The sequence below is a fragment of the Antechinus flavipes genome, chromosome 2 (assembly GCF_016432865.1).
Source record: "Antechinus flavipes isolate AdamAnt ecotype Samford, QLD, Australia chromosome 2, AdamAnt_v2, whole genome shotgun sequence".
Taxonomy (NCBI): Eukaryota; Metazoa; Chordata; class Mammalia; order Dasyuromorphia; family Dasyuridae; genus Antechinus; species Antechinus flavipes.
The window spans coordinates 339,248,022-339,268,173 of NC_067399.1; the positions used below are offsets into that span (position 1 = coordinate 339,248,022).

At 34.3% G+C, this 20,152-nt stretch overlaps 1 protein-coding gene across 3 annotated transcripts in view; it reads left to right on the plus strand.

Annotated features, from left to right (window-relative positions):
• Positions 1-20,152, plus strand: part of GARIN2 (golgi associated RAB2 interactor family member 2) — a 51,699-nt gene that overhangs the window by 23,396 nt on the left and 8,151 nt on the right. For all 3 annotated transcript variants that reach the window (XR_007950681.1, XM_051977860.1, XM_051977861.1), the window contains exon 4: positions 14,886-15,138. Coding sequence is in view for 2 of the 3 variants with exons in the window: in XM_051977860.1 (XP_051833820.1) it covers positions 14,886-15,138 (253 nt within the window). In the remaining variant the exon portion in view is untranslated. The remainder of the gene's footprint in view (positions 1-14,885; positions 15,139-20,152) is intronic.

Consider the following 20,152-nt stretch of genomic DNA (forward strand, 5'->3'; position numbering starts at 1 on the left):
CTGTGATATCATTTCCCATTTCCTCCTGCCTAACTTAAGGAGAAACTGTCCATATTATCTGTAGGTATTCCTTGCTTCACCTAACTTGTGACCCTGCTGACATAATATTTTGCTTATTTTAGCTTATGCATTATATGTCAATCTATGAAATTATTCTCTATTTGGCATAGCTATTTTTGAATATTTGGACATCTAGCCCTACAAAATATGGGCCTGGAAGGAGGAGGCATCTCAGATTGGGAGGAAGATTTGGAGTCCACTTTATTACAAGAAACTATGGACCCTTTAATAAAATGCCATTGGCTCAGTCTCATTTAATGTAAGCAGGCTAGTTTTAATTCTCACAGAGTAAAAAACAAAATTCATCTAAAGGAACAAAAAAATCAAGAATGTCAAGAGACCAAATGAAAAAAAAAAAAAGTTGAAGAGGGCTTAGCAGTACTGTATCTCAAGTAGAAGAGGGCTTAGCAGTACTGTATCTCAAAATATACTACAATTTGGTGATGGATAAGAAATAAAGAGATTGATCATTGGAATAGGTTAGCTATGCAATATGCAGAATCCAATGGAACACAGTGATTTAGTGTTTGCTAAATCCAAAAATCCTAACTATTGGGGCATCTGACAAAAACTGCTGGAAAAACTGGAAATGCAGAAAGTACATATAGATTAACATCTCACACCATATATAAAAATAAGCTTCAAATGATTAAGGCATAACAAGTGATATAAAGAAATTAATGGAATGTAAAAGAAATACCCTATCAAATTTGTGGAGAGGGCTGAAATTCATGGCCAAACAGGAAATAAAATTATGAGAGGTGAAATGTACAATTATTATTACTTAAAATACAAGGATTTTGCACTAACAAAACCAATGTAGCTAACATTAGAAGAGAAGCAGGAAATTGAGGGAAACCTTTGCAGCAAGTTTCGTTGAAAAAGATCTTATTTCTAACATGTATAGAGAACTAAGTCAAATTTGTAACACTAAGGGCTATTCCTAAATTGACAAATGGTTAAAGGATGTAAATAGGTATTTTTTTTAAAGAAAGAAATATAAATAAAATGAAAAAATTATCTAAATCATTAATAATTAGAGAAATGCAAATTAAAATAACTTTGAGCTACTATCATATTCATTGACTAAATTGACAAAAAAAGGAAAATTGACAAATGCTGTAAGAAAACATGTACTTTAATGGATTTTTAGAGGAGTGCTGAATTGGTCTAACTATTCTGGAAAGCAATTCTGGAACTCTGCAGGATAAGCTATTAAACTGTGACCATTACCATGACCTTATTATATCTCCAGAGAGATAAAAGGAAAAGGAAAAGGAGGACCCACATGTACAAAAAAAATATTTATTGTAGTTCTTTGTGATGGTAAAGAATTGGAAACTGTCTAAAGAATTGGAAAATGTCTATCAATTGTGGGGAATAGATGAACAAGTCATACTTATATGCACAAGTTATGATATGTGATAGAATGCTAAGAAATGAAGAACATGGTTTTAGAAAAAATTGAATAGACAAAGACTCCAACTTCTGGAATAAGAACTTACTATTTGACAAAAACTGCTGGGAAAATTGGAAACTAGTATGGCAGAAACTAGGCACTGACCAACACCTAACAACCTATACCAAGATAAGATCAAAATAGGTTCATGATTTAGACATAAAAGATGATACTGTAAGAAAATTAGGAGAACAAGGGATAGTCTGAAGGAATTCATTGCCAAAGAACTACAGAACACTATGAAATGCAAAATGGATAATTTGGATTAGATTAAGTTTAAAAGGCTTAAAATTTAAAAAAAAAAAGTTTAAAAGGCTTTGTACAAACAAAACCAATGTAGCCAAAATTATAAGGGAACTAGAAAACTGGGGAATACATTTTACATCCAAGGATTCTGATAAAGGCCTCATTTCTAAAATATATAAAGAAATGACTCAAATTTATAAGCATACAAGCCATTCTCCAATTTAGGAATAGACAATTTTCAGATAAAGAAATTAAAGCCATTTCTAGTCATATGAAAAAATGCTCTAAATCACTATTGTTTAGAGAAATGCAAATAGGACAATTCTGAAGCACCACCACACACTATTATATGCCCCTCAGATTGGCTAAAATAGCAGGAAAAGATGAGGAATAGTGGAGGGGATGTGGGAAAACTGGGACATTGATACATTGTTAGTGGAACTGTGAACAAATCCAACCATTCTAGAGAGCAATTTAGAACTATGCTCAAAAAGTTATCAAACTGTGGATATACCTTTGATGTAGCAGTGTTACTACTGGGCTTATATCCCAAAGAGATCTTAAAGGAGGGAAAAGGACCCACGTGTGCCAAAAATGTTTGTGGCAGCCCTCTTTGTAGTGGCAAGAAACTGGAAACTGAGTAGATGCCCATCAGTTGGAGAATGGTTGAATAAGTTATAGTATATGAATATTATGGAATATTATTGTTCTGTAAGAAACAACCAATGATGATTTCAGAGAAGCCTGGAGAGACTTACATGAACTGATGCTAAGTGAAATAAGCAGAACCAGGAGATCATTGTACACAGAAGATCAAGTCTGATGGACGTAATTGTTTCAACAATGAGATGACTGATGCCATTTTCAATGATCTTATGAGAAAAAGAGCCATGGGAACTGAATGTGGATTACAATATAAATTCTCATTCTTTTTGTTGTCGTTCATTTGCATTTTATTTTCTTACTCATTTACTTTTTTTTTTGAGCTGATTTTTTTTCTTATGCTTACATATTGGATGTAACATATACTTTAACATGTTTAACATATATTGGATTGCTTGCCATCTAGGAGAAGAGAAAATGTGAAACACAAGGTTAAGCAAGGAGGGTTAATGTTGTCAAATTATCTGTGCATATGTTTTGAAAATTAAAAGTTTAAAAAAAAGAGAAATACAAATTAAGACAATTCTGAGGCACCGCCACACACCTCTCAGATTGGCTAAAATAACAGGAAAGGATAATGACAATGTTGGAGGGGATGTGGGAAAACTGGGACATTAACAAATTGTTGGTGAAATTGTGAAATAATCCAACCATTCTGGAGAGCAATTTGGAACTATGCCCAAAGAATTATCAAACTCTGCATATCCTTTGATCCAGCAGCCCTCTACTGAGCCTGCATCCCAAAGAGACCATAAAAAAGGGAAAAGAGCCTATATGTGCAAAAATCTTTGTAGTAGCCCTTTTTGTAGTGCTAAGAACTGGAAACTGAGTGGATATCCATCAGCTGGAGACTGGGTGAATAAGTTATGATATATGAATGTTATGAAATATTATTGTTCTATAAGAAATGATCAAGAGGATGGTTTTAGAGAGACCTGGAGAGACTTACATGAATTGATACTAAGTGAAGTGAGTAGAACTAAAAGAACATTGTACATAGCAACTACAAGATTATGTGATGATCAGTTCTGATGGATGTGGTTCTTTTCAACAAGGAGATGATTCAGACCAATTTCAATAAATCTGTGATGGAGAGAGACCCATCTGTATCCAGAGAGAGAGGAGGACTATGGGGATTGAATATGGATCAAAATATAGCATTTTCATCATTTTTGTTGTTGATGATTTTTGCTTGCTTGTTTTATCCTTTCTCATTTTTCCCTCTTTTGAATAGATTTTTTTTTTGTGAAACACAAGAAATATGGAAATATGTTTAGAAGAATTGCACATATGTAACCTATATTGGATTACTTGCTGTCTAAGGGAAGCTGAAGTCTTTGTCTACCAAGTTTTTTCTAAGACTATTCTCTTCTTCATTTCTTAACCACAATAATAATCCATCACATACCGTAACTTGTGCATATGGTATGACTTATTCATCTATTCCCCTCTATTGATAGACATCTCTTCAGTTTCTAATTCTTTACCACCACAAAAAGAGCTGCAATAAATATTTTTGTACAAGTGGGTCCTCCTTTTCCACTTTCTATGATCTTTCTGGAGACCAAATTTGGAACACAAGGTGAATGTTGAAAATTATCTTTACTTGTATTATGAAAAATAAAAAGCTATTATAAAAAAATAGATATAAAAAAGGGGGGAAAGAGAAAAAGAAAAACCTAGGTAGACAAAGTGAATTTTTTTGGGGGGTATTTCTAATTAATTGGGGAAAGAAGAGGTAGGGAGAGGGAAATTTTTGAAACCTAAAACTGAATTTAAAATAAAATAAGAAAAGTTATTCACATCTATCCATCTCCAGAGAATGCTGTAAATTTTGAAATAACTTCACATTTCTTGTGCTTTTTGCTTCAAAGACTCTTTAATCTTCATATTCACAAATGAAGTAATTCAATCATTTAGCAATGATAGCAAAAATATTTCACTTACAATAATAGGAGTGTTTCCACCTTCTTTGAAGGGAGTGTTTATACTTTAACGAGATATGACCTACATACTTAACAGAGACTTTACATAACTGGTACTTGGCAGTGGAAAGCTTTAGACCATTTTTTTGCTGGTTAATTCAACACTTTCATCAGTCCTTCCTCATATTCTCCCATGGTCTTCCCAAAGAAAATAATTTATTCTTCAAGCAAAGAAACAAAACAAAACAAAACAAAAAACTAATCAGCTCACCAAGATACAAAGTTCCTTCAAAACTAATTTCTGTTTTTCCTTCTTAAAAGAGAGATGGCTGCAAAAAACAACAGGCATGATGATAAGGGAGGTAATTTCCAACTACTTATTTTTAATCAGTCGTTGGAAAAAGCAGATACCTCCTTGATTTCTTAGGACAATCGCTGAAACTGGGAAAATCCAGCTGATCAGCCAAAAGCATCTTTTCCTTGTTTTCCTCAACACTGGAATCAATGGAGAGCATCCACTGCATAAGTAAAACACTTAGGTCTCTTTGAGGGCTTACCTTTATTCCAGAAAACACTGAAATCCTGGTATGGTATATGTATGGTATACTGGTCCACTTTGGTTCTTTCATTCAGAATGTAGTATTCTATATACATTGCTGCATTCTTTTTTAGGACTGTTGCTACAGACAATGAGACTGAAGGATCATGATTTTTTTCTGAAATTCTTATCCCAGATAAACATTTTCTAATTATTTTGACCTGCTTTAAGTTACTCAGTTTTGATGTGGTGGTGGTTATTTTTGCATTCTCCCAAGTCTTGTGAAGTTGGTTGGCATTATATTAATTTATACTTGTGTGATAGCAATGTCATGGTCACTACTTTCACAATATGAGATAGTATATGGGTGATTCAGGTGTGGCTTTTTTACAGACCCCAACAATATCCATTCTCCATCTCATGAGGCATGTGAACATCTCTTTCTTTCTCTCTTTTTCTTTCTTTCTTTTTTTTTTATTAAAGCTTTTTATTTTCAAAATATATGCATGGATAATTTTTCAATATTGACTCTTGTAAAATCTTGTGTTCTAAATTTTCTCCCATTCCCTCCCTTAGATAGCAAATAATCCAATATATATTAAACATGGTAAAAATATATGTTGAACCCAATATATGTATATATTTTTATACAATTATCAAGCTGTACAAGAAAAATCCAACCAAAAAGGAAAAAAATGAGAAAGAAAACAAAATGCAAGCTAGCAACAACAAAAAAAAAAAGTGAAAATGCTATATTGTGATCCACACTCAGTTCCCACAGTCCTCTCTCTGAGTGTAGATGGCTCTTATCATCACAAGATCATTGGAACTGGCTCAGTTAAAAGAGCCACATCCATCAGAATTGATCATCATATAATCTTCTTGTTACCATGTATAATGATCTCCTGGTTCTGTTCACTTCACTCAGCATCAATTCATGTAAGTCTCTCCATGTATTGCCTCTCTGAAATCATCCTGTTGGTTGTTTCTTATAGAACAATAATATTCCATAACATTTATATGCCATAACTTATTCAGCCATTCTCCAACTGATGGGCATCCACTCAGTTTCCAGTTACTTGTCACTAAAAAAGGCCTGCCACAAACATTTTTGCACATGTGAGTCCCTTTCCCTTCTTTACGATCTCTTTGGGATACAAAGCTTTCTTTCTCTCTCTCTCTCTTTCTCTCTCTCTCTCTCTCTCTCTCATTCTCTTTCAATTGGTTCATTTACTCTAACTTGATATGGACGATTTAGGTAGAAACAAATCATTGCTACATGGTTACATTCAAATTTTCTTGGTCTCAAGGGTTAACCCTATTGAGATTATTCACTCATCTTACTCAACAATCTAGTTCTTAAGCATCCACTTACATTTCCACCACTTATAATTATCATACAATTTTTGCTCTTAAAAATACCCATTTATTTAGGAATAAGGGTTTTTTTTTTTTTAAACACCTACTACAGATTCCTTTATATTGAAGCAGCTGCAAGCATAATAAAATACATTATAATCTATACATAAACTTTGACCATGCTCTCCCACAAATGCATGGATATATCTTTGGAAGAAAAGATTAAATACAGAAACTTGGCAGAGATGCACATGAGGGAGAAAAAGCATATACTTGGGGAAACTCAAAATTTAGATCTGAAGGCCCTGATGTGATTGATCTATTGAAGAACATATATATGAACTATATGAAAGTATTTCTGTGCTTTACCCCTTGTCTTTGGTCTTTGATCCTCACCGCGTGCAGTGTAATGAGAAACTCTCAAGGTAGAGATTAGAGGATATTTAACTTTTTATTTGAAAGGGATCCAAATGGATCCATGGTTTGGTCCCAGGGCTGAATGAGACTATTGTCTCCAAGAATCCAGCAAATAATGTGAGTTCTCAATGACATATATACATGTGGCTCAGACTCAGCGGGTAGATGGAAGCAGGGGCGAGTCAGAGTGCTGAGAGCAGGAATGGGACTCTGACAGGGTTGGGGGAGGCATCAGAAATGGGGATGACATAATGCGGGGAGGCATCTTGATAAGACGGTATCTGATATTCTGATAGCGTGGGATAGGGAAAGGCATTCTGATATTCTAAAATATAAGATCTTTTATTCTTATCAAATCTTCTGATGATTAAGAGGGAGGGGTGATTTTGCAGGATTGAGCAGAACAATTAGAAGCCCAGGCAGGACAATTTAGGGTAACCAAGGCAGGACAATTTAGGGAAACTGAGTCAGGACAATAAAAGAGAACTGTGGCTCAACAGCAGACTCTTTATAATCCTCTTAAAAAGATATTAAAAAAAAAAAAAAAAAAGATTCCTCCTAATGTGAATCGCGGTGATCTTGATGCCAGAAAACTGCAAAACTCATCAGATTGGCTCTCTCTTGGGTTTAAAGTTCAGTTTAAGCTTATCCAGATGCTGATTTGTCTAATCAGAACAGAACTCACAGCATCATAAATCATGTTTACTCTTTAAGCAAGACAAAAAATATTTCAAAAAGAAACCTAACTCCCTAGATAAAAAGAATTTGTAAAGTTTATTCTCCCAAATTGTGGTGAGTTCAAATGTTGAAGTTCTTGTTCTTCTCAAAACACAGCCGGTTTAGCTTAGGGCCCTCCAAATATCTCCAAATCTTAAGGTTCTGTCCTTTAGCCTCTGCCTCTGCTTTCTTCAGCCTCCAACCAGCACAGAGATGGAATGAATCTCTTGTTTCCTTCACTTGGGGCTCAGCTAGCTTTCTGGTGAGTCTTTCAGACCAGCTTGGTCTCAGTAGGGGAAGTGCAGGAGCCCAGCCACCAACCACAGTGGTGTGAGATGAAGATGAATCTGGTTGTCCACTGAACTCTCGACTCGTAGCTTTTTCCTCTGAAAACTCTTCTTCTGCCACCAGCCAGCCAAGTGGAAAATATTCTGCCTTGCCTCAGAGAGAGGGCTTCTGGCGATTCCGCTGAAATCTCCCAAAGTGCTCTGTGTCTGCACCAGAGTGCTCCTCTCAACAGAGAGCAAGAAGCAAAAAAGTAAAAGCTTCATTTCTCTGCAACTCTTGAATGGTTGTCAAGGCCATTTACTAAAGATCTTGGCCAATTAAATCAATTTTTTCTCCTACAAATCAGGAATTTGAAAAGACCTTTATTCTAATATTTTAAATTTCCCACCCCTAAAGTGTCTTCATGTCTTCTTTTATTCTTATCACTACCCCGTCCCCTAAGGTCAGGTTCCTTCCCTCCTTTCCTTTAAGTGAAATGATTTTAAAAGCCTCTTGTTACTCAAAAGAATCACCTTTCACTCCTCCTTTACCTCCTTAGGCCATAGTCTTACTTGAGGGTGCTCTGTCCAGAGTAATAAAAATTTTCATCGCTTACACTTTATCATATACTGTGAGGTTTGGGGGCTAAATATTTTTCTTCCTTACTTATTCTATCATATTAAAAATGGGGTAATTAACTTGTTAGCTCATGTAGTTTTCATTTATGATTTTTAAAAAATATAGTTCTGAAAAAACAGGCTTTGAAAAAGCTCTTTGGGATTCAAATGCAGGGTACTTGACTATGTCTTTAAATCCAAATCACTCTTTTCACTAATTGGGCAACAATAGGTCCCTGCCCAAACTTTCTTGGATCACTGTTTGGGTTTCACTTGGTGTGACTAAAAATAACAATTGTTTCTGTTTTGGTCAGAAACTTTGAAGGTCTTCCCCTTCCAAATTGATTCTTTTGTGAAGGTAAAATAGGCCATCTTTTGCTTCAATTCTTATCTACCCTTTAATTATGGAATGGGTGTTGTTTCAAACTGAGACCTGTAAAATACTTTAGTTTAAAAAGATCCCAGGTCTCCCACTGTATCTGGAGTCTTCACCAGTCCCTGAGTTCTCTAGACTCTTATGACACTGGAGGACAAAGTGAGGCTGATGACTGCATAGTTTTTATTTAAATTCAATTTACTTGCAAGTCAAGACATCACCTTCTTCCAGATGAAGGATGAGCAACAAATATTAAATTTCCCCTATGAAATTTATGATCTTTTAATTTTTTATTCTGAACTTAAACCCTAGAAAAGGAACATTTCTGAATACAAAAGAGGAGTCTATGTAAAACAATGAATCTCCATTTTATAGTACTAACTTAAAAAAATTAGACGTTTTTCCAAAACTGTCTTTTTATCTGTTTCCTTCTGAACTTTCTTTCTGTTCTTTTCTATGCATTAAAAAAATTTCAATGGCTTTTTTTTTTGAAGGGGCAACGTTGCTAATCATCCTTTTCCTACACTAATGTTTTCCTCCTTTTGCATAGATCATCAGTTTTTGTTATTAACTCCCTCAATCTGAAATGACAATTTTCTTCTTCTATTAGAATGTTAGCATTACATCATTATATGGCTCTTTCCAATTACTCAAGTAAATTTACCTTTCTAGGGTTTCTCTAGCTTCTTGTGTTAATTTTTTAAAGACTCATCATAACAAACAAAACAAATGCAGACAAGATTAGAAGGGAAACAACAAACTGGGAAAACATTTTTACAATCAAGGGTTCTGATAAAGGCCTCATTTCCAAAATATATAGAGAATTGACTCTAATTTATAAGAAATCAAACCATTCTCCAATTGATAAATGGTCAAAGGATACGAACAGATAATTCTCAGACGAGAAATTGAAACTATTTATAGACATATGAAAATATGCTCCAAATCATTATTAATCAGAGAAATGCAAATTAAGACAACTCTGAGATACCACTACACACCTGTCAGATTGGCTAGAGTGATGGGGAAAGATAATGTGGAATGTTGGAGGGGATGTGGGAAAACAGGGACACATACATTGTTGGTGGAATTGTGAACATATCCAGCCATTCTGGAGAACAATTTGGAACTATGCTCAAAAAGTTATCAAACTGTGCATACCCTTTGATCCAGCAGTGTTTCTACTGGGCTTATACCCCAAAGAGATACTAAAGAAGGGAAAGGGACCTGTATGTGCCAAAATGTTTGTGGCAGCCCTGTTTGTAGTGGCTAGAAGCTGGAAAATGAATGGATGCCCATCAATTGGAGAATGGTTGGGTAAATTGTGGTATATGAATGTTATGGAATATTATTGTTCTGTAAGGAATGACCAGCAGGATGAATACAGAGAGGACTGGAGAGACTTACATGAACTGATGCTAAGTGAAATGAGCAGAACCAGGAGATCATTATATACCTCAACAACGATACTGTTTGAGGATGTATTCTGATGGAAGTGGATCTCTTCAATAAAGAGAGCTAATTCAGTTTCAATTGATCAAAGATGGACAGAAGCAGCTACACCCAAAGAAAGAACACTGGGAAATGAATATAAACTGCTTGCATTTTTGTTTTTCTTCCCGGGTTATTTATACCTTCTGAATTCAATTCTCCCTGTGCAACAAGAGAACTGTTTGGTTCTGCACACATATATTGTATCTAGGATATACTTTAACCTATTCAACATGTAAAGGACTGCTTGCCATCTGGGGGAGGGGGTGGAGGGAGGGAGGGGAAAAATCGGAACAGAAGTGAATGCAAGGGATAATGCTGTAAAAAATTATCCTGGCATGGGTTCTATCAATAAAAAGTTATTAAAAAAAAAAAAGACTCATCATAGTCTTTTTATTATAAATGTCTGAAGGGTCCTGTCTTCCATTAAAAGGCCTATTTCTGTCATATGCAATTTTGTAAAGTAGGTTATTTTTGGTTGTATTTTGCTTTCTGGAATACTGAACCATAATATCTATCTATCTATCTATCTATCTATCTATCTATCTATCTATCTATTTGTAGAAGCTATCAGGTCTTGTATGATAGTGGCTGTATTTCCTTGATACTTAAACTGCTTCTTTTTCTGGCTTCTTGCACTATCTTTGTCATTAATTTGGAGCTCTAGATTTTGGCTATGACATTTTTGGGACTTTTTCCCTTTGGGTTTCTTTGAGGAAATGATCAGTATCTTCTTTCTATTTTTTTCCCTCTGGTCCTAATAGACTGGGGCAGTTTTCATTTATAATTTCTTGAAATAAAGTATCATGGCTTTTTTAAAAATAGTATTTTATTTTTCCAAATACATGCAAAAGAACAGTTTCAATTTTTCACCTTTGTAAAGTCTTGTGTTACAAATTTTTATCCCTCTCTTCCTCCTTCCCCTCTCCCCAAGATAGTAAGTAATCTGATATAGGTTAAACATGTACAATTCTTCTAAACATATTTCCATATTCATCATTTTGAGCAAGAAAAATCAGATCAAAAGGGAAAAAAAAACAAGAAAGAAAAAAATCCAACAACAATAAAAAAGGTGTGAAAATACTATGCTTTGATTCATATTCAGTTTCCATAGATCTCTCTCTAGATGTGAATTGGCATTTTCCATCCCAAGCATGGATTTTTTTTCTTTAATCAAGGTTTTCAGGTAATTAAATACTTCTTAAAAAAAAAAAAACTTTTGTATTAAAAAAAAGAATAAAAAAAAGAAAAACAAAAAAGGAGAACAAAGCAAAACAGAACATTTTCATGGACCCAGCAAAACATCAAGAAAGATTCAAAATATATAACAATAAATTACCAATTCAAGAAAGTATATATAATAGTAGAAGAAATTATATTCATGAGTATCCCTCTTTTCTTTACTTCCTTGTAGGTTGTTCTTTTGTTCTCTGTTGTGCATTTTTTTTTTTTTACTTTATTTTCCTCCCCTTTGTTCCTCCCCTCTCCTCTCAAGCACTTAAACAAGGATATATAAACAAGGTATATATAGATATATACATATATATGAAGAAAGGCCTGAAACTAAAAATCCTTGAAGGAGAAAATCTTCAACTTTGCTCAGCATGGGACCCCGCTCCCCTCCCCCACCACTCCCAGGGAAAGCAAACAAGACAGTTTCATTCTGTTATCTAGCAAAAGGAATTCCAAACCTATTGAACTGAAGAAGTCATTGAATTCTATTCAAATTCCAGCTCAAGCTGAAACCCAGTGAGCAGATGAGCCAACTTGGGACTCCACCCACGAGCCCCCTTCAGCTTGTAGCCAAAGCATCTATTACAAAAGAGCCAAACAAAATCATCTCTTTGCAGAGGTTCTAAACACGACAGCTTTGCCAAGGAGCCTCTGCCCACTGGATAATATTCTTTTCCAGTGCCATCCTCTAGTTACCCTCACCCATTTCCCTAACCAGACTTTATGTTTCTCTGTCAGGATTTCTAACCTTACTTCCCAATCCCTATAAAAAAACCTCTTTTATTAGTCTAGGTCTTCAGGTTTGTAAATTCCTTTACAGAAAACCTCTGCTCTGCCAGAAGGGAGTTCCCCAAAATTCCCTATCCTTGTGCCAAATCCCAAGGGGGTGTAGGGGAGCTAAACCTCTTCATTTGGTTCCCTGAACCCTGAACTTGTCACTAGACCTTATCATTTAACTCCCTGACCACCAGAAACCCTAATCTCATTTTGGTTCCCTAAATCTAGACCTTATCATTTGGTTCTCTACTAAAGAGAACTCCAAAACCTAAACCTCATCACATACAGATAAACACACACATATGATACCTTTTCTATCCCTATTAATAATTTGCTTTAATTCAATTCAACTTGCCTTGGTATTACTTAATCTTCCCCCACCCATGGATCCCTCCCTTATCTTCTCCCACCCTTTGCTCTTCCCCCTCCATTCTCCTTTCTCCTTTTTATTTCTTTAAAGATTTTGGAGGATTCTATGCCCTTCATGGTATCTATGAAGTGCTGCATATTTAAGCCATTCCTGTTATGAGTAGTTTTCAGAACTATGAGTCCTCTTCCCACCTCTAATGTCTATGTGTCTATTCTTCCTCTGTGTCTATTTGTATAACATAATTACTATTTTTACCTTCATCCTGCCCCAATCTTTCTTTTAAGCTACTATATTGCTGATGTTAATCTTAAGTATATGGTATATATTTACATGTAAAAAACATTAACATTATATTTAAAAAAAAACATAAAACAATTTGCCCATGTTAAGTTCCTTGAAATTGATCTTTAATATTGGCATATGTTACACTTTCTATTGAGTTTCAATATGGTTGGTGGAAAATCCTGAAAATCTACAAGTTTGTTCAATGTCCATTTTTTTTTTCATTCAAAATTATGGGTAATTTTGGTAGATATATTTTTCTCTCCAGGTTTAGTTCTTTTGATTGTCAGTATATATATATATTTGACTACAGGATCTGTGGTCTTTTATTGTGGCTGCTGATAAGTCCTGTACAATTCTAATTGGAGCTCTAGCATATTTGAATTGTTTTTGTTTATTTCTTACAAAATTTTCTCTTTGATCTGGAATTTTGAAATTTAGCAATAATATTCCTAAGATATCTTTGAGGTGGTGATTTGCAGATTTTTTTCCTATTTCTACTTTCCTCTCATGTTCTATCACTCCAGGACAATTTTCTTGCATTATTTCTTGCATTATTGTGTCAAGATTCTTTTTTCTTTTTTTTAGTTACAACATTAAGGGAGTCCAATTATTCTTATATTTTCTCTTCTAGATTAGTTATCCAGAACTGTTGTTTTTCATATGTTTCATATTCTGTTTTATTTTTTTCATACTTTATATTCTGTTTTTTTTATTTTGGGGAGTTTTATAGCTTCACTATGTTTGAGGCTATGGACTTGGATGACTCAACATAGTGCTATTTTATTTAAATCTAATTCACCTGCAAGTCAATATATCACTCTTCTGATATCATTGGTCCCCTCCTTTCAGAATGATAAATAACAACACAACAATAATAAAAGTTCTCCATGAATGTTGAAATCTCACTTAAACTAGTAAAATTTCTGAGGAAATCCATGTCCTTTTTTCCCTCTTTAATTCCTTTTTTCTTCTTTTCTTACCATATCTTGCCATTGAACCCAGATGGCTCAGAAGGGAAAAGTGAGCCTCGTGATTTTGCATAGCCCTCTCTCACTTAAATCCAATTCACTTGGGTGTCATGGAATCACCTCCCTGATGTCACAGTTCTTTGTGAACAAAGGACAAATAACAACAATCACTAAGTCATTATCTACTATATAAATATTGTATTATTAAAGATACAAACACAACAATAAAATTAGTCCCTGCCCTCATGGAACTTTCATTCTAACAATAGAGATATTGTATATATATGGATACACACACACATATATATTTTTGTATGTTTACATAAGACATACAAAATAGATCCCAAGATAATTTTGGAGGGGAAGGCAGAAGTGATGGGAAAGTTTTTGGCAGAAATAGCAATTAAGCAGATCCTTGAAGAAAACCAAGAATTCCAGAGCCAGACATACAGAGAGAGGGGACTGGGAAGCCGATGCAAAAGCAAAGAGACCAGAGAATTTAGCAATCAGTAGACATTTAGATTTAGTTAAATGTTGAGGATCCAAAATGAAAATGTATACACATTTTAATATACAATATTTCCTCCAGTAGGCAAGCAAAGTCTATGCACAAAATCTAGTGGAAAAAAGAGCAGAAAAAGTGGGAAAATGCTAATTTTACTGAATCAATAATTTGTGTGACCTCAGTCAATTTTAATATATTTCTGTTTTCTCACTTATTACAATGGGATAATAATATCAGTTCTACTTTCTTCAAAAGATTGTAATAGAGATAAAATGAAATCCTAAAACATTAAAGCACTTTGTAAAGAGCCAAGTCCCAGAGAAAAGTTGAGAAAATGTACTTCTTTCCCCTCTATGCAGAGATGGGATATTATGGGAGTTGTATATACTATCAGCCATTATTGATATGTTAGTTGGTTTTGGCTGAACTTTTTTTTTTTAATCTTTGTTATTAGGCATAGCCCTTTGGCTATGGGAACAGAGAAGGATTTAAAGTGATTGTAGAAAAAAAATCAACAAAAAGTAATTTTTGAAAATAAAAAGTATAAAAGATTATACAAATGTAACATATTATTAGGTTTCCAGATTATATCACTGTTGAGTTTGTTTACAGGGTTCTCCCCTTGCAGTTTGTGACTATTTCTGTTCATGATGCTCCGAAAATGTGCCTCAAAGTAAAGTTGGTGAGTGGACGAGCCTACTATCTTCAGCTCTGCGCCCCCTCACATAAACAAGATGTTCTATTCCAACAATGGATTGAGCTCATCTCTCTCTTGAAGTCTACTACTGCTTTTACAGTAGGCCGAAAAGTTTCAAAAGTCCATGAGAACATTGACAAAATGACCAATGCTGAGGATGATATTCAAGTAAGTCATATGGAGGACATTAAATATTTAAAATCAAATATTAATATGCAACTAATACTATGCATTCTACTTTGATTTAAAGTAGTTTGATAGGAATAATTATCAACAAGCTTGGTAATTCAATTTTAATATTGTTTATGACTGTGGAACAAAATGGTTGGCAAGAAAATCATAACAATCTTAGAGATGTCTGATCATTTACTGAGATGTACCGATACCCATAAGGTATATAGTATTATAGTAGTTTCTAAATAAGAGGTTTAAGATGAAAGGATATTTGTGAATAATGGAGCATTTCAAAGAACAAACTTGTTGGTGATGGCAAGATCCTAGAAATTATATCTATGTGCAGATGTAGTAGAGTAAAAGAGGAAGTCATGAGAAATCAGTAAGTGAGGAACCTGGAGATTAAACTATCAATACTTATGTTGAAACCTCGTAGTAGTAGTTGTGAAGGAGAGCTAGGTACTGAACATATTGAGGAAGGAAGGGGAAAATATCCTAGAAGTCTTTAGATAACTATCATTATCAACAGAAATAGAAAAGTTAGAGGAGGGAGCAAGTTTTCAAGGAAAAATCAAGAGTTAAATTTTATATGTATTGAGTTTTAAGTATCAGTACTATACTGAAGTGGAAGGTATTTAATAGAAAATCAGAAATATCTAATGTAAGGTTGGGGGATAAAATTCTAGACTTGGGAATTATTTACATAAAGTCTTTAAAGAGTTTACAGCAAGATTTCAGAAAAACCTGAAAAGATTTATATAAACTGATAGTGAATGAAGTAAGTAGAACCACAAGAACATTGTACACAGTAATAGCAAGATTATGTGATAACCAATCATGATGGACTTAGCTCTCTTCTCAGCAATATAATGATCCAAGACAATTCCAGTAGACTTGGTTGGGAATAGAAAATGTCATTTGCATCCAGAGAGAGAACTATGGAGACTGAATGTGAATTGAAGCATGCTATTTTCACCTTTGCTTTTTTTTCCTCATGGTTTTTCCCTTTTGTTCTGATTTTTCTTCCACAACATGACTAATAAAATATGTTTAAGAGATTGTATGTATATGTAATATATAACAGATTGCTTGCTGTTTTGGGGAGGGGAGAGAGAACTTAAGGGAGTGAGAAAGAAAATTTGGAACTCAAAATCTTACAAAAATGAATGTTGAAAACTATCCTTACATGTAATTAAAAAAATAAAATACTATTGAAAATTTTTAAAAAGTTAACAAAAGAGGAAAGAAACTGTATGATCCATGAATATATACATACAAAGACTACTCCCTTGCTTAACATTTACACTCCAAGGTTGGATTCCCAGAATACAGCTGCTACTTTGGGTTAGAGGAATAATTCCTGTGGGACTATATTTCTAACACTTAAACTCCTAAACTCCCAAAGGTGTTCTTCCCATGGATTATCTAGTAGACTAAATTAATTCTTATCAAATGCATTTGCATGAATACATAGCAAGAATGAAATTCTTGAAATTTGAAAAAATTTTATTTCTTTAAATATTTTCCAATTACATTTTTAAACATTTATTTTACAAAAACTTTTGAGTTCCAAATCCTCTCCCTCTTTTTTACTCCTCCTATTCTCTTTGAGAGGGCAAGCAATATAATATTAATTATACATATGAGGTTATGCAAAACATATTTCTATATTAGTCATGTTACAAAAGAAAACACATACACACAAGAAAAAATAAAGTGAAAAAAGTATGCTTCAATCAGTTCTCTCTCTGCATATGGATGGCATTTTTTAAAAATCATGGATCCTTTGAAATTGAAGTGACTCTCTTTTGAGGACCTGGTTCTCCCATTTCTGTTTAATTCTCAAAATGATATACTATTGAACAAAAAAATTGTTTAAAATTACTCTAGCTAATTTAAGTCCACAGAAGTATGATTTGTTTATTAAGTCAGCCACAACTATTGCTTTCTTGATCCAATTGTCAGTGAGGTTCATACTTCATAAAGGGATCACACTTGTTGTATGACATGGCACTCTTCGTGCATGTGACTACCTTTACATTAAATACCTTGTAATTACATTTTGAGCCTGCATTGTTACATTACTTGAAGAGGGAAGTAAAAAACCCTTCTCTTATATTCTACTTCCAATTAAATGTTTGTTATTAACAGCAAATCAACCAGTGTGTTTTCAACAATATCCTTAATACCAAACTTTAGGTAGTTCTTTGAACTTCCTAGTTCTTTCCACATCCCATAATACGAAAAGAAAACTCTGAAAATAGTCCATATAATAGTTTAGTATCAGGAAATTAACATTACTTCCAAATGTATGGTGCTTCAATTTAACAGGATTTGTTGCTTGATAAATTCTCATAGATTCCCTCCTAAAAAAGCCTTTTCTACTCAAAAACAATAAGCAAAAGGAAAAGACAATCAAGTTTCCCATCTCAGAGGGAAAACTTGGTCCCTAAAAAACATAAGGTTTTCATCAAGATTAAGGACCTGGGGTCAAATGGAAATATCCTCATTCTTCAGGTGAGCTACACTAGCTTGGTGCTGACTCATCGACATCCATTAGGAAAAAGGCTCTCTCAGATGTCTTTTCCCTCCCCATCTCCAACGAAGGGCCTTTGAGTTCATTCAGGTACCAAGAAATATGATAAACTAGTGCTGGATCCAGGGAGGCTGAGGAACCTCCCCCTTTTCTAAGGGTCTCTTCACATACAATCAGGTTTAATCCTGGACAATTTCTCCTGGATCCCAGCAACATATGGGTTCTTGAAATAAACAGAAAAATCCAACTATTGAGTCCAAACAAAATATTTCTATCAAGCTCAATGTGTGTACCCTAAAATGTCTCTAGGAATCCTTTATATGTAAGAAGAGACCTCCTGTAGTTTTAGTCCAAAATAAATGTTCTTTAGGTCCTTACATTATATGATATCCCAATTTTCTCCAGGGATTCCTAAAACATATAGAGAATACAACTCCAAAAATCCAGACTCACCCCTGAAGACAAATAGATTAATTTCAAAAGACAACAAACTCAGAAATTCCCCCAAAGAGGAGTGAAGATCCCTCAAATGAATTGAGCTCTCTTGGGGGAGTTTGTAGAACAGCAAACAAACTTTATTCTATGGACCTACAGTACATGATGATCTCAGAGATGCTGTGTTGACTCATCACAATAAAGTGAATAGTCTAGGTCAGAGGTATTAAATGTGAAACCCACAATGTGATCTGAACCAGATGAAAATGTAATTGGAAAATACTTAACAAAATATAGAAACATAATAAAACATATATAATGTTAATATATGGTTTTCTAAGTCAATATGTGGCCCAGAGGAATCCTTTTGTATAGTTTAGTGATTCACATTCTAGTGTTAAGTTTCCTTAAAAAAGAAAAAAAATGGATAAGCTCCCATAATATTTTCTAGGTGAATTTCTAGCCACCTATACTTTAGGGGAATAATCCATACTGTTGATATTAACTACAATACTCATAAAAGATACAAGGATAAAACAAATAGTACTTAAGCATTAAAACAAACAAAAGTTCACTCAAAGTTATCAAATTGTAATTTATGAAGGAAACATGTTAGAAAATAGAATGTCCAATTATAGGTTAAAATTAAAAAAAAGAGAGAGAGAAAAAAATGGTAATTTTTTTTCAATAAGATCCTGTAAAATAGAGTATCCAAGAAGGAAAATCTCAAATGAGGAATGTGTCTAGGGGTGTCTGAGCATAATACTCCCTTTGGAATATTCTTCCCAACTTGCACTCACAGTCAAAGAGTTGATCCTTATAGGATGATAACTACAACAAAAACAATAACTACTATTTCTATTACTACTACCAACACCACTATCTGTTGATGAGTTGATTGAGTTCTATCATCTATTACTGTTACCATTACTATTACTACTATTACTACTACTACCACTACCACTGCTATCACTATTCTAGGCATTACTGGATGGGGTTATATTTCTAATCCTGTAGCTCCTGAGCCCTCATCATTAACAATCAGACAGTAGATTCAATGGGGCAGCTAAGTGTCATAGTAGATAGAGTAACAGACCTGAAATTAAGAAGAATTATCTTCCTGAGCTCAAATTTAGCCTCAGACACTTCTTAGCTTGCTCTGGGCAAATCACTTAACCCTGTTTGCCTCAGTTTTCTTATTTGTAAAATGAACTGGAGAAGGCAATGGCAAACTACTCCAGATTCTTTGCCAAGAAAACCCCAAATGGGCTCAGGAAAAGTCTGACTTCCTTGAAATGACTGAACAACAAAAACAATAAGCAAAAGGAAAAGACAATCAAGTTTCCCATCTCAGAGGGAAAACTTGGTCCCTAAAAAACATAAGGTTTTCATCAAGATTAAGGACCTGGGGTCAAATGGAAATATCCTCATTCTTCAGGTGAGCTACACTAGCTTGGTGCTGACTCATCGACATCCATTAGGAAAAAGGCTCTCTCAGATGTCTTTTCCCTCCCCATCTCCAACGAAGGGCCTTTGAGTTCATTCAGGTACCAAGAAATATGATAAACTAGTGCTGGATCCAGGGAGGCTGAGGAACTCCCCCTTTTCTAAGGGTCTCTTCACATACAATCAGGTTTAATCCTGGACAATTTCTCCTGGATCCCAGCAACATATGGGTTCTTGAAATAAACAGAAAAATCCAACTATTGAGTCCAAACAAAATATTTCTATCAAGCTCAATGTGTGTACCCTAAAATGTCTCTAGGAATCCTTTATATGTAAGAAGAGACCTCCTGTAGTTTTAGTCCAAAATAAATGTTCTTTAGGTCCTTACATTATATGATATCCCAATTTTCTCCAGGGATTCCTAAAACATATAGAGAATACAACTCCAAAAATCCAGACTCACCCCTGAAGACAAATAGATTAATTTCAAAAGACAACAAACTCAGAAATTCCCCCAAAGAGGAGTGAAGATCCCTCAAATGAATTGAGCTCTCTTGGGGGAGTTTGTAGAACAGCAAACAAACTTTATTC